Source organism: Hippoglossus hippoglossus, chromosome 19 (assembly GCF_009819705.1).
Source record: "Hippoglossus hippoglossus isolate fHipHip1 chromosome 19, fHipHip1.pri, whole genome shotgun sequence".
Lineage (NCBI taxonomy): Eukaryota > Metazoa > Chordata > Actinopteri > Pleuronectiformes > Pleuronectidae > Hippoglossus > Hippoglossus hippoglossus.
Window position 1 is genome coordinate 20,453,874 of NC_047169.1, and position 12,633 is coordinate 20,466,506.

General features: G+C 42.5%; 1 protein-coding gene across 1 annotated transcript in view; it reads left to right on the forward strand.

Annotated features, from left to right (window-relative positions):
• LOC117752716 (dynein heavy chain 9, axonemal-like) overlaps nucleotides 1-12,633 on the forward strand; it is a 101,339-nt gene that overhangs the window by 14,367 nt on the left and 74,339 nt on the right. The window contains 15 exon segments of the mRNA XM_034570300.1: nucleotides 2,499-2,740; nucleotides 2,888-3,023; nucleotides 3,999-4,195; nucleotides 4,323-4,585; nucleotides 4,788-4,949; nucleotides 5,790-6,012; nucleotides 6,267-6,433; nucleotides 7,243-7,386; nucleotides 7,503-7,662; nucleotides 9,343-9,498; nucleotides 10,742-10,874; nucleotides 10,950-11,227; nucleotides 11,644-11,774; nucleotides 11,854-11,980; nucleotides 12,471-12,623. Of these exon segments, the coding sequence (XP_034426191.1) occupies nucleotides 2,499-2,740; nucleotides 2,888-3,023; nucleotides 3,999-4,195; nucleotides 4,323-4,585; nucleotides 4,788-4,949; nucleotides 5,790-6,012; nucleotides 6,267-6,433; nucleotides 7,243-7,386; nucleotides 7,503-7,662; nucleotides 9,343-9,498; nucleotides 10,742-10,874; nucleotides 10,950-11,227; nucleotides 11,644-11,774; nucleotides 11,854-11,980; nucleotides 12,471-12,623 (2,672 nt within the window).

The window sequence follows — 12,633 nt, forward strand, 5'->3', positions numbered from 1 at the left end:
CACTCGAATTTCACAAATTTCTCAAGATGCTGAACTCCTTTGATTAGTAATCCGAGTCTTCTTTTTCCCGTTTGTTTCTGTTGTCGTCTCAAATGCCGACAGTCAGATTGTAAATCCAGCTCTGTGATGTCATTTCTTCAATCTGCTGTTGAAGTCAAAGTGTGTGTGTGATATTTGTTTAAGAAAGAACAGCTAATATTTGTGTTTAAAGCAGCAAATGTAAAATCTATCAAAAATATTTTTGTATTTGTATTATAGTAAACTATAGAATGACAAGCAGCTATACACAGTGTTCAAGGAGATATTTATTTGTATGATCAAAATCTTCCTCCTTCCTCCTACTCCCTGGTGTTTCCCTCCATCCTTGTCATTTCGAGGGTAGAGCAGGATGCTGACAGATGTGACATGAACAGCGATGCTTTGCATTTAAAATATATAAAATAAGAAAAGGAGAGGTGTTCAATCATTGATATGCTCTGATTGACACTGCGCTGGCAGGCATGTTGTTAGTTCCTTCAGCCCCCGGGATTCCCAGAAGAAGAACGCAGCAGAAATGAGAAGAGAGTTTACGGTAAAAGTGAAAGCATGCGGCTGTCTGTGGGGACAAAGTCACAGTCCCTCTGCAGAATGTTCAGTAGCTGCACACACTTATCTCCTTCATGCTGCGCAGTGGGTGTGTATTTGTAGATACACTTCACTTTCATTTGGTAAAGGAGTATAGGATGACTAGTATTGTATTTCTTTAAAAAATATATATATTATGCAGGAAAAAAATGTACAAGTGAAATTTCCAATGTAAAAGTAAAAACAAGCTGTGTCCCAATTCAGGGACCTCATCCTTCGAAGGACCAGGCCAATCTAGACTTTGAAGGCTGAACTTAAATGAGATGAGTCTATGGAGGATTTCCTATATGTGTCACTAGCTTGTCCCACTCTTACCGGTGCATCGTTACCTACTGTGAGCTGCTGCATTCATGTCAGCTTGCATAGCCAACTTGTTAGCTTCAACACCGGCACGCAATGAATCCTGAGATAGGTTGTGCTGAGAAGGATCCACCCACATTTCTTCACCCCATTTGAAGGAGCCTTAGAATGGGACACACTAGTCACTCCGCATTGATGCCACTGTTCTTCAAATGCAGCGTCTGAGGGATGCAGCCCCTCAATTGGGAAATAGCTGGAGTCTTCATTCCATTTTGGGCCTGATAACTGTATTTTGGTTGAATGCTTAAATATTCATGCATCGACTAAAGCGAGTCTGTTTAAATGCTGTGAAAACTGCTGAAGCACACTCACACTGACATCTCTTTATGGCAGGGGAGGGGAAACCTTTTTCTGTCAAGGGCCATTTCAATTTTTATAACATCCTTTGCGGGCCATACTAATTAACTGAACACATATAGATATAATATAATGTGCTTGTTTTTTTCTCTGTCGTCATTTGTTGGTTGCTGTGATTTTAACTATTGCTTCTGAGTTTAATCTATGTCCTTCTATAGGGTATTTTCCCATCTTTATTCAGAATGTGGTCTTTCAGTTTGAGGGCAGGACTTATTGTGCTTGAACTCAAGTTTATCCTGCTTTGCTTATTTCCTGTGCTTTAGCTCTTCCTCTCATGCTCTTACTGCTTCTGTGTGCGTGTGAAACGTCTACTCTCAGATTTCTCCTCTGCTCCAGGGTTTTTTCTTCTTCTCTCAGGTTTTTTTTGTCATAATTCCCCAACCAAAAGAATATTGGGTGCCAGGTTATTGATGTAAAACTCTTTTTACTGATAAAAAATCTCTTTACTTACTTATTTTAGTCACGATATCATACCAACCCTAATGCCAGCTGGAACTGTTTCTCTTTGTTGAGGCATCTGATGTCAGATGGTAGTGATGAGGTGTAGCCATGCATGACTTGTGAAGACAGCAGTTCTCCCTTAAGTCAAACTCAGAAGTGATACGACTCTAAAATGGCTTTTGTAATGTAACAAATATGCAATGCATAGCATTTGTTACGTCTGTATGTTTGCTATGGATGTTGTTATTTGCTTGTGAAGAAAGTTTCCTCCTAATTTCATCATTCTATTTGGTGATTAGGTGATTTCTGATCTTTTTAATTTTCACATCATGGTAGAAATGGTTACTCAGTCTCAGTGTCTCTCTTTGTGTCACAGAAGAAATTTTCTTTTTTCATCAGTGTGAGTGCATCCACACAAAGCAGGCACACAGATGTATCATCGAATTGTCTCATGGGCAAGAGCACATTCCAGAGGTCCCCCCCCCTGCTGTTTGGATATTATTCAATGTAGTACTTCAGAAAACTACACAATTTGTAAAAGGAAAACAGAAGCGATGAAATGAGAGACCTCAGTTGTCAAACGTATCTTAATTATGCGGGTTAAGTTGTCTTCTGAAGGAAAACACAAGACACAAGAAGAAAACATTTTCTAGGTGGTTCCAGTATTTCAGTCACACACTCTCGTTCTCACTGCTCCATCATATTTCCCTCTCTAGGTATTTGGCAGTATATCCAGGAAGTGCGAGACTCCGTCTGTGACCTGGAGAGCCAACTCCAGAGAACCAAAGACAATGTAGAGGAGATCCAAAGCTGCATGAGGTCCTGGGCCACCCCTATGTTCAACAGGAAGGAGGACAAAAAAGATGCACTGCTCAATCTGGAGGACAGGGCTGAGAGGGTGGAAAGGATTTACGGTCTGATCCGGTCCTCAGGAGAAAAGATTCACTTCCTGCTTAAGGTAGTTAAAAGACATTATTCTGTGTTTGTGTGAAATGTCAAATCGGCTTTAAGTTTTGCTCTAATTTCGTCATTCTATACTGTTAATATAAGTCTGAGATTTCAGATTTTTGTTGTTGTCTCTGTGTCCCTCCTCGTCACGTCTCAGAGCAATCTGGAGCTGTTCAGAGCTGAGCCGTCTTCTGAGGAGTGGAAGGCCTATGTTGAGTACATCGACGACATGATCATAGACGGATTCTTCAACAGTATCAAAAACTCTCTCAAGTTCTTCCTGGATAACACAGGTAGGACATTCATGAGGAGAAAGTAAACAGAACAATTACCCGGGTTATTTAAACGTGGGTAAACCCGCTAAAAAAAGGCGATTGACTCTTCCCATTGGCAGTAGAAGATAGGGTTGAGCCGAATACTCGGATGAAATCAGTATCCGGTACGGATAATGTACTTTTACGGAGCACGATTACCATCCGAGTAAAATGTGTCAATAACCGTACTCGTGATGAGTGGAAATCATCATTTGATAGCTGTGTCCACATCATTCCTTGATAGGACAGCCACACACAGAGCTCTTCACCTACACAGAGCAAATAGTTTTCTAATAAACAATAAATATAGCAACTTCTGATCAACCCATATCCATGTCAGGCTTAAAATACCAACTTCCGGTTTAAGGCCTAGTACGGATACGGATAATTTAGTTGGTTGAACACATACAGATACAGATACAGATAATGGTGTACTCGCTCATCCCTAGTAGAAGAGTTTGTCTCACTGCTTTTTTCTGTGGTTTATCATGTTTGATAATCTCTCACCTTTTGGTCTTGCCAAATGAGCGCATTCACCCGGGACCTTGTTTCCATCACCTTTTGTCAACGGGTTTAGATGAATTGGGACGTGGTTCAAGATGTGGTGAATCGTTGCCAGCCTGTTACAGTATCCAGTTCATCTCCTCCTTGCTTCTACTTCATCATCCTCCTCTCCCTGTCCTTCTTCTTGTTTGGGTTCAGAAAATCTTTTTACGATCAGGAAGCTTTTTAAAAGCAAACTGACCCTGAAATATCTAATGGGAAGATACGACTAAGAGCAGATGCTGAAAACTCTATAGAATAAAGCTTCAGCACTTCTCATCCTGCATCTTATTTTGCATAAAATATATTAATATCCTTTATTAAAGTAAGGAGAGACATATCACAATATCTTACTTGAGAAGAGTTTTCAGTGTTGGTTTAACAGTTTCCACTTTTTTCCTTTGGGTCCAGACCAGAGAACTGCAGGGGCCCCTCTTTTTGAGACTGAGCTGAGCCTGAAGGTTCCTGACATGGTGTTCTCTCCCTCTCTGGAGTCTGGAGCTGGGGACGGTTTCTTTGAGTTGGTGGAAAGCCTCATCAATGATGTGTTCAGAATTTCCTCACTGGTGCCACGCCTCGCCCAGCACATTCCCTTCCCCCACTACCAGGTACTGTTGTTTGTGGTTCAGCTCCAATATCTACAATACACAGTCATTTTCCTTAAGTTGTAATATCTTAAAAAACTACTTCAAAACTACTGACTAAATGCTGCGGTTGGTGATTCATTTTCTTCAGGCTGACATGGAGGACATGGCTGACCTGGCTGACATGCGTCAAGTCCTTTTGGAACGTGTGCAGGGTGTCATGGAAACGTGCTGTGAGTTTCGCAGCTCTCTGCACCACTACAGCTTCCTGTACGTGGATGATAGGAGGGAGTTAATGCGTCAGTTCCTCCTGTACGGCCACTTTCTCACCAGCGAAGAGATGGAGGTTGATGCTGATGATGAAGTCCCAGAAAGCCGACCAGCACTGGATGACTTCAAGGAGGAGATAAACAAGTGGGTATTGGTGAAGCAGAGTGTGAGCACTTATTTGTGTTTGCTCTTGAATTTCTGGTCATTCTTATGTTCATCTCAACTTTAAAGGATTGGAATAGGATTTTATTTTGGAGAAAAGATTGGAAAATAAGGTGAAATAAGCCTTAGGGGTAAGTTAAGCCCTTATGTACCTGAATGGAATCTGTTTGTCATGATACTGTAGGTATGAGAAGATCTACGAAGAGGTGCAGGGTCTGGAGGCAGTGCATGTGTTCCATGGGTGGATGAAGGTGGATGGCCGCATCATGAAGAGTGCCTTGCTCAACATCATCAAAAAGTGGAGCTTCATATTCAAACAGCACCTAATTGACAATGTAACCAACAGGTGAGGCAATATTTCATACACTTGGGGGTTTGACTACAAGTAAGCCTTTCTTGGTTGGGTGAAACCATTAGCTTATGACAGATAATGTTAGGAAACTTCAACTCAAAGCAATTTTGCACAAACCTTCTGCTTCGAGTTGATCTTTATTACATTTTTCAGACTTGTTTACTCCATTCACCAGTAATGTGCACAATGGGCATATAGTCTAGCTTTTACACAAACTGATCTGTAATGACTTTCGAGTGAAAACATGTTCTATGCAAAAATCTCCCTGACTCGTCTATAATAGCAATCTGCCAAAGTGCACCTGGTTTTTAAGGGGAATATGAGAAGGCACAGTTTCTTTAATTGCATCCACACAGAACACACCCATGAACCATGCCTCTGTTGTAGCGATATTTTCAATGGAATGTTTGTAGCCGTGGATTACTTTTCATACAGTGTGCACATCAGTGCCAGATCAGAAGAAAATCCTCCTGTTTTACACTTAGAATCTTAAGCTATTAAAGTGGTTCAATGACTTCCAGTGTCTTTTTAGCATTATAGAGTCTAACATATTCTACTCTTTAAGCTTCAAGCTCCAAAATACTGGATCCTCCATGTTTTGTAATGCAATTGGATAACTTTCTCTTCATGTCCATCGTCAATGCTTGTGTTTGTCGAGCCGCAAAATTTATAATGCAGGATTTCCTTTCAAAATTTGTTTTCTCCATTTCTGAACTGAGATGACCCCTGATGACATCATGTGGGGTCACGACTGATTTCAGTTGTACTGCTCATGACAAGTAAAGCTCTTGTAAAATTGATGAACCTCTATAATGATCAGTCATTCGTCCTCAGCCTGTCAGACCTGGAACAGTTTATCTGCGTGACTAAGGTTGGCCTGGGCCAACAAGTGAAGGAGGGAGACTACGATGGCCTGGTGGACATGATGGGTCACCTGTTGGCTATAAAAGAAAGACAAAAAGCCACAGACGCCATGTTTGAGCCCCTGCAGGAAACCATCACTCTGCTGAAGGTGTATGAGCAGGAGCTGCCTGATGTGGTCTACAAACAGTTAGAGGTAAGGGCTGGTGTTCAGTCATTTCAGATCACGTTCACCAGCTTGTACTCTTCCATCTGTTTCTTTCAGCATAGACAGAGCCATTTCTCGTACTTTTACTTTGCATCTTCCATTTGCCCGTTCCTGTTCCACCCTCTTCCTCCTGGCCATTCATCATCTGTCACTCCTGCACCCCTCGTTTTTCTCTCTTCCTCTTTATCTCCCTTCCTCTTTATCTCCCTCTGTCTGCATCAAATCTATCTGTCCATCTGCAGGAGTTGCCAGACAAGTGGAACAATGTGAGAAAGCAGACGGTGTTAGCCAAACAGCAAGTGGCGCCTTTGCAGGCCACTGAGGTGTCTAGCCTGCGAAGCAAATGTGCTTCATTTGATGTGGAGCAGCACACCTTCAGGGAGGACTTTCGCAAAAATGGGCCTTTCAGGTGAGGACAACTGAAACCCACTTTGCACCATATTAAATAACTAAAGAATCCAAAGATACAAAATGTATCTTTAAACATTTTTCTCAAAAGTAAAATTATATCTTCAACTTTCTATAAATCAGATACTTTGCCACTGGATATGTTTTTGGAAGGTTGCTATATTTGGGGTCAAAGTTCAGTTTGGTTGAACCGACAGTTAAGGTGAAGTAGTAACAGACTTCATTAATAAATGCAAGAAATATAATTAATAAATATGCTACAGTTGTTGACAGTGGATTAATACACTGTTAAAAAGGACCTGACATCTGCTTATAACTAGTGTATTATGTTTCGTAAGAATTCTATTAATTCTGCAGCTTATATATGATCAATAGGAGGTGAATGGAGAGGTGTGGTACTGTTTGAACCAGATTTGCCTCAGTCAGTCAGTGACGGCTACTTAATTTACAGTACTGACTCCGTTCAGCGAGAACCTTTGAAAAGATAAGACTGTCACCTTGCCTCGCCTTCTCACTTGATAATAGCGAAGTGTTATCTTGAGGCTAGAGGTCACATCCGACAAGTAAATTTAATCTTCACATAAAGATAATTAATTCATAGGTAGCGATGCTTTGTTATAATTGTCAGATTAGTTATGTGTGTAATTGGTCTCTTAATAACCTGGTGATTATTTTCCCATTAATGTCATTGTTAATTGTCACAGTGTGCAGTTAGGTCTGGTTATGCTGCAGCCAAGTCAGGCTTGGCTAAACTGTGTGTGTGTGTGTGTGTTTCGCCGGGTGCTTCTGTGCACTCATGCATCTGACCAGGTTTGACAACAAGATCCCCTTCCAGATGTTGGACGCCTTCCACCGGCAGATCCAGGAGCGGGAAGCTGTGATGGCGTCTCTAGTGAAGTCTGCCAACCTGTTTGAGGTCAACGTTTCAGAGTTCAAACAGCTCCGACAATGCAGGTAAAGCCCGACACTGGCAGGTAAAGTTCCTGTGCCAAATTTGCAGTTGGGATCTTATTTTACATTCACAGTCAGTGTTATTCAGTTGAATTCACTTTGTCCACTTCATCCCCAAGGCGTGAGGTGGGCATGCTGAAGGAGCTGTGGGACATGATCACCATGGTGGAGTTTAGCATCGCTGCGTGGAGGACAACTCTGTGGAGAGAGGTCCAGGTGGAGGAAATGGAGCAGGAGTGCAAACGCTTCTCTAAAGATATACGGGGCCTAGATAAAGAGGTGAGGGGGGGAGAATGGGCAAGACCAGGATGTATAACATACAGTAGTATAGAGGTTGAAAAGTGTGCTCGGCTGAGAAAAAGAGGACAAAAACTCTTAGATGAATAAGTAGAAAATTCCTCCCTAGAAATTGTGAATGTGTGCCTAGTGTTTGCTTCGACAGAGAGACTTGTTTCAGTTTGAGAGAGACAGACACAAAAAGACACACAGAGAGAGAGAGAGAGAGAGAGAGACAGAAATACCTAGAGCTGGTTTTGATCCCACAACCATTCATTCATTGTACAAGAATTTCTATCACCTGAGCTAAACTAACAATGTTGTTAAACAGTAATGAAAGTTGTAATTTAAAGACCAGCCTCTCTTAGGGGTTTCCTGGTAACATCATGTAACTACCTTGGGGGTTTTATTTTGAAAATCCAGCCTCCTTTCAGGTTTCCTGGTAACATCCGGTAACTACATGGGGGATTTTATTTTGAAAACCTAGCCTCCTTTCGGTTTTCCTGGTAACATTCCTGTAACTATCTGGGGGGTTTTATTTAGAAAATCCAGCCTCCTTTCGGGTTTCCTGGTAATATACAGTAGCTATCTGGGGGGGTTTTGTTTTGAAAATCCAGCCTCCTTTTGGGTTTTCTGGTAACATCCTGTAACTATCTGGAGGGTTTTATTTTGAAAATCCAGCATCCTAAAAAAGCAAGGGAGAATACCAAGACTTTGCTGAAGTATGTATGAAAACCTCCATTTGTGGTTTTAAGAGCAGTTTAAGCAAACAAAAATTACCCAAAATTTCAGTCCTGCTCCACTGTCGCTCTGGTTTTTCGTGATTTTTTAGCATACCGTTTGACGAAAGTCTTCGAAAAGTCATAGCACACTATTCAACGCAATTCCTAATGTTCTTTTTATATCTCTTGTGTATGTGCAACCACAATTGCTGGAGGAGTAGCGGGACAAACCTTTGTACGGAAGAAGAAGAATAAGCATAAATAGTATTAGGCAGTGCCTGGCAGTGCACCATTAGGCACACAGTATTAATTTGCAACTACAATTGACCATTCAGTGAACCCCTCTATGAACATTATTATTCCATCATCCTAGATGCTGTCAGAGTTTAAGCTGCCTCTCTGTCTTACTCTTTATTTGGGGAAAGTTTACACTCTACCCCAGACGATGTCAACCAATATAGAATTTAAATTCTAAACACATGGGTTTTTCCTGATACTTTTGTAAAAAGTATTTGTAAAGATCTCATACCTCTGCCAAGGCCCAAAATTCCCTTAGATTCAACACCAATTCCCTACTGAATCAACATTATCTCAGCCAAACATTGGTGGTAATTACAGGATTGTAGCCTGTTTGTTACCGTACAGCTGCTGAAAAAAATCAGGTAACACTGTAAGTCAGATGGAGACTTGCATCTTCAACAATCTCATTGCGAAATAATTCCTGGAAGAATCAGGCACATTTAGGGAACTGATATTTATAAGTGTGTGACATTTGGGGCAGCTTGAATGAAATTAAGGCTGTTAAACCCTGGTGGAGGTATGTTCTCGCTGCAACTGTGTGTGCGTACCCTTGAGCAAGGCCTCTATGTGTAACTGAATTAATGCCGATCTTTTGGGTAATAAATGAAACTGAAATTAAACCTGAAATTGTGGCTCCAATTGTGCCCTCTGCCCCCTGTAGGTTAGAGCGTGGGACGCCTTCACAGGGCTCGACAGCAGGGTGAAAAACCTCCTTATCTCCCTCCGGGCTGTGGCGGAGCTCCAGAACCCAGCCATACGACTCCGCCACTGGCATCAGCTGATGGCCGCCACTGGAGTCCGCTTCACCATGGACGAGGTTAGCGATCTATTCTTAAAGATACGCAATGCGAGCCCTCTGTTGTTCTAATTCTGTTCATTGCTTTGTGTGAATGTTTTTATTGTTGAATTATTAGTGCACTTGCAACAATTTTTGATATTTGAAACTATAGAAAAGGAAAGTAACAGGGGACAGTTGGACCTGCTTCACTTTTAAGTCTTTACCACCAACCTCCATTACAAGGGTGGAACCCACAAATTCTAAAATATCAAAAAGTATGTACATTTAATATCTCTGATATGACCATCAAAAGGATAAGCGGGACAGATGATAGATGGATGAACGGATCTCTGAGCTGTGATATTCAAGGCTCTTTTATGCGTTAGCTCAAGCAGCTACAGTGCAGAGCTCTAAACTATGCCACTTGTTAGTCAGATTAACTTTGTATTGCCTTTGTACGAGCAATACTTGCAGCCTGTGAATATTTTACATAGGGCTATTCTAATATGTCCCGCCACAGTTTCTTAATGAACCCAAAACTTTTTCATAATAACATAAGAGATCTCTAACAGCCTCCATCAGCCTGGCACAATTTATATGGTTCCTATTTGTTTGTTTCTTTTGAGTAAGAGGGACTCATTAGTTATTTCACTCAGGTAGTCAGGGATACGTTTCTGGGTCTGACAGGCCACAATACCTGGCTGGTCCAGATCTTCTCATGTTTTGTTCTATTTGGCCACACCTCCACACTCTACACATTTTAGCTTTAACCGTAACTCTGGAGTGGCGTCCTCCTTATGTGTTGCGGTCACTGGGTTGAGCCTAGCTGATTTCGAGATTGGTCCTGTAACACTTGCGCTACTGTGTGCTCGTGCTATGGTCCATAACTTCTTTACCATCCACGCAGTTAGACCTCATACGTAGAACATATCTTTCACTCTTAAGTCTGTGAATCTGTCGCTCGGAACCTGTTTCTCGTGAGAGTGACCTTTGACCCACTACTGCCATAGATTGAATTAATTCTGTGGGAAACGCTCCTGTAGTTGTTGTCACTGCCTGCAGGGGGTGCAAGTGTCCAAATTGAACAAGCATTTTAGTTTCTTGTTTGTAGGTGAGAGAAGTTGGATTTGATGATGATCGTCAGTTATGCTTTTCCCTTGTTAAACTGAAACCATCAATCACAGCCTGTGCTCACCTGTTATATGTTACTAATATTATCATATTATGTAATGCAGCACATCTGAAGTCTGGGTAAAGTACTGATGTGGTTTTCTGTGAGCAGGATACTACTCTGGCCGACCTGCTGCAGCTCGACCTGCACTGCTTTGAAGAGGATGTGAGAGGAATCGTGGATAAGGCTGTTAAAGAGATGGGGATGGAGAAAGTCCTCGCCGAGCTCAACACCACATGGACAGGTACGGGAAGGGGACACCTTGTTTAACCAGAATGCAAAGCTTTTCCAGTCCACTGAGTTTATCGATCGCACGCAGGTATGCAGTTCCAGTACGAGCCCCACCAACGCACCCAGGTGCCTCTGCTGCGCACGGACGAGGAGCTCATTGAGACGCTGGAGGACAACCAGGTCCAGCTGCAGAACCTCATGACGTCCAAGTACATTGGGCACTTCCTGGAAGAGGTGTCGTCGTGGCAGACCAAACTGTCTATCGCCGACTCCGTCATCTCCATCTGGTTCGAGGTGCAGCGGACGTGGACCCATCTAGAGAGCATCTTCATTGGCTCTGACGACATACGCAAACAGCTGCCTGAGGTGACAGACAAATACCACCACAGACTGATTAGATGGATATATATGCACACACACACACACACACACACACACACACACACACACACACACACACACACACACACACACACATACGCAATTACTTACAGCTCTATATTTCAGGTATACATCAGTGACAAGCTCATAATCATGCAAGGCTACACCCTTATGTTGCCATATGAACCCAGATAGCATGACTGTTATAGCTGTTAATTAGGAATGCATTAATTAGCCCATACTCCCAGTTTAAGAGCAGAGATTACACAACTGTTTTAATTGCTCCCCTGATGTTCGGGCTGTGCTTAACCCAGATGTTTGCTATTAAACCTGTGATTCTCTCGTCTCTCTTGTGGAAACCTAAATCCCCTGACCGTGTTCCTCTGTGAAATCCTCTGCAGGACTCCAAGCGCTTCGATGGAATTGACACCAGTTTCAAAGAGCTGGCAAACGCATTGCATCAAACTCCCAACGTAGTGGAGGCCACCAATAAACCAGGGCTGTTTGCTACGCTTGAGGAAATGCAGAGCATGTAAGACGTCTTTCTGTTTCTTCTTCGTCTGTTATCAGGGGCAGTCTCACAAATAGACTGACTGTTTATTTCTCTACAGACTATCTCTCTGTGAAAAGGCTCTGGCAGAATACCTGGACACCAAGCGTCTGGCCTTCCCGAGATTCTACTTTGTCTCGTCAGCTGATCTGCTGGACATCCTGTCTAACGGGACCAACCCACACCAGGTGCCTTCACTTATATTTGCCTGAGGGGGTGGCAACAAATGTTATGCTTCAGTGTGTTCACAGAGTCAGAAAAAAAATGTATGCCGCACTTTCTACATGTTACTTTTTAACAGTTTTTTAAAACCATGTTCCACTGCACCATTTGGCTCTTCTGCTGAATGCTGTTGACTTGTGTAGTTCCCACAGTGCCCACACAGGGGCAATGTTACTCATAGTCTTTCAGCCCGCACCAACCTCCATCATCAGGACACCGTCTTATGCATTTCCTGCTCGTAGGAATAAATCACTGTAAAGCACAACTTGCCACTAAATCTCTTTAAGAGGAGGTTAGCAGGCATGCAGCAGAACATGGGTCATGCCCTTCTATTAACAACTCTGAAAAACAGTAATGAAATGTTATTTATTTGTGCAGCGGCAAAGAAAATACCAGTCAGGCCGTGAGCTGAGTGTAAATCGAGCCCGAGCTTAATGTGTCTGTGTGTTTGCTCAGGTCCAAAGGCATCTGTCTAAGCTGTTCGACAACATGGCTAAGATGCAATTTGAAGAGGATGGAGAAGGGAAGCCCACTAAGATTGCACTGGGCATGTACAGCAGAGAGGACGAGTACGTCCCCTTTAATCAGCCCTGTGACTGCACTGGACAGGTAAAAGAGA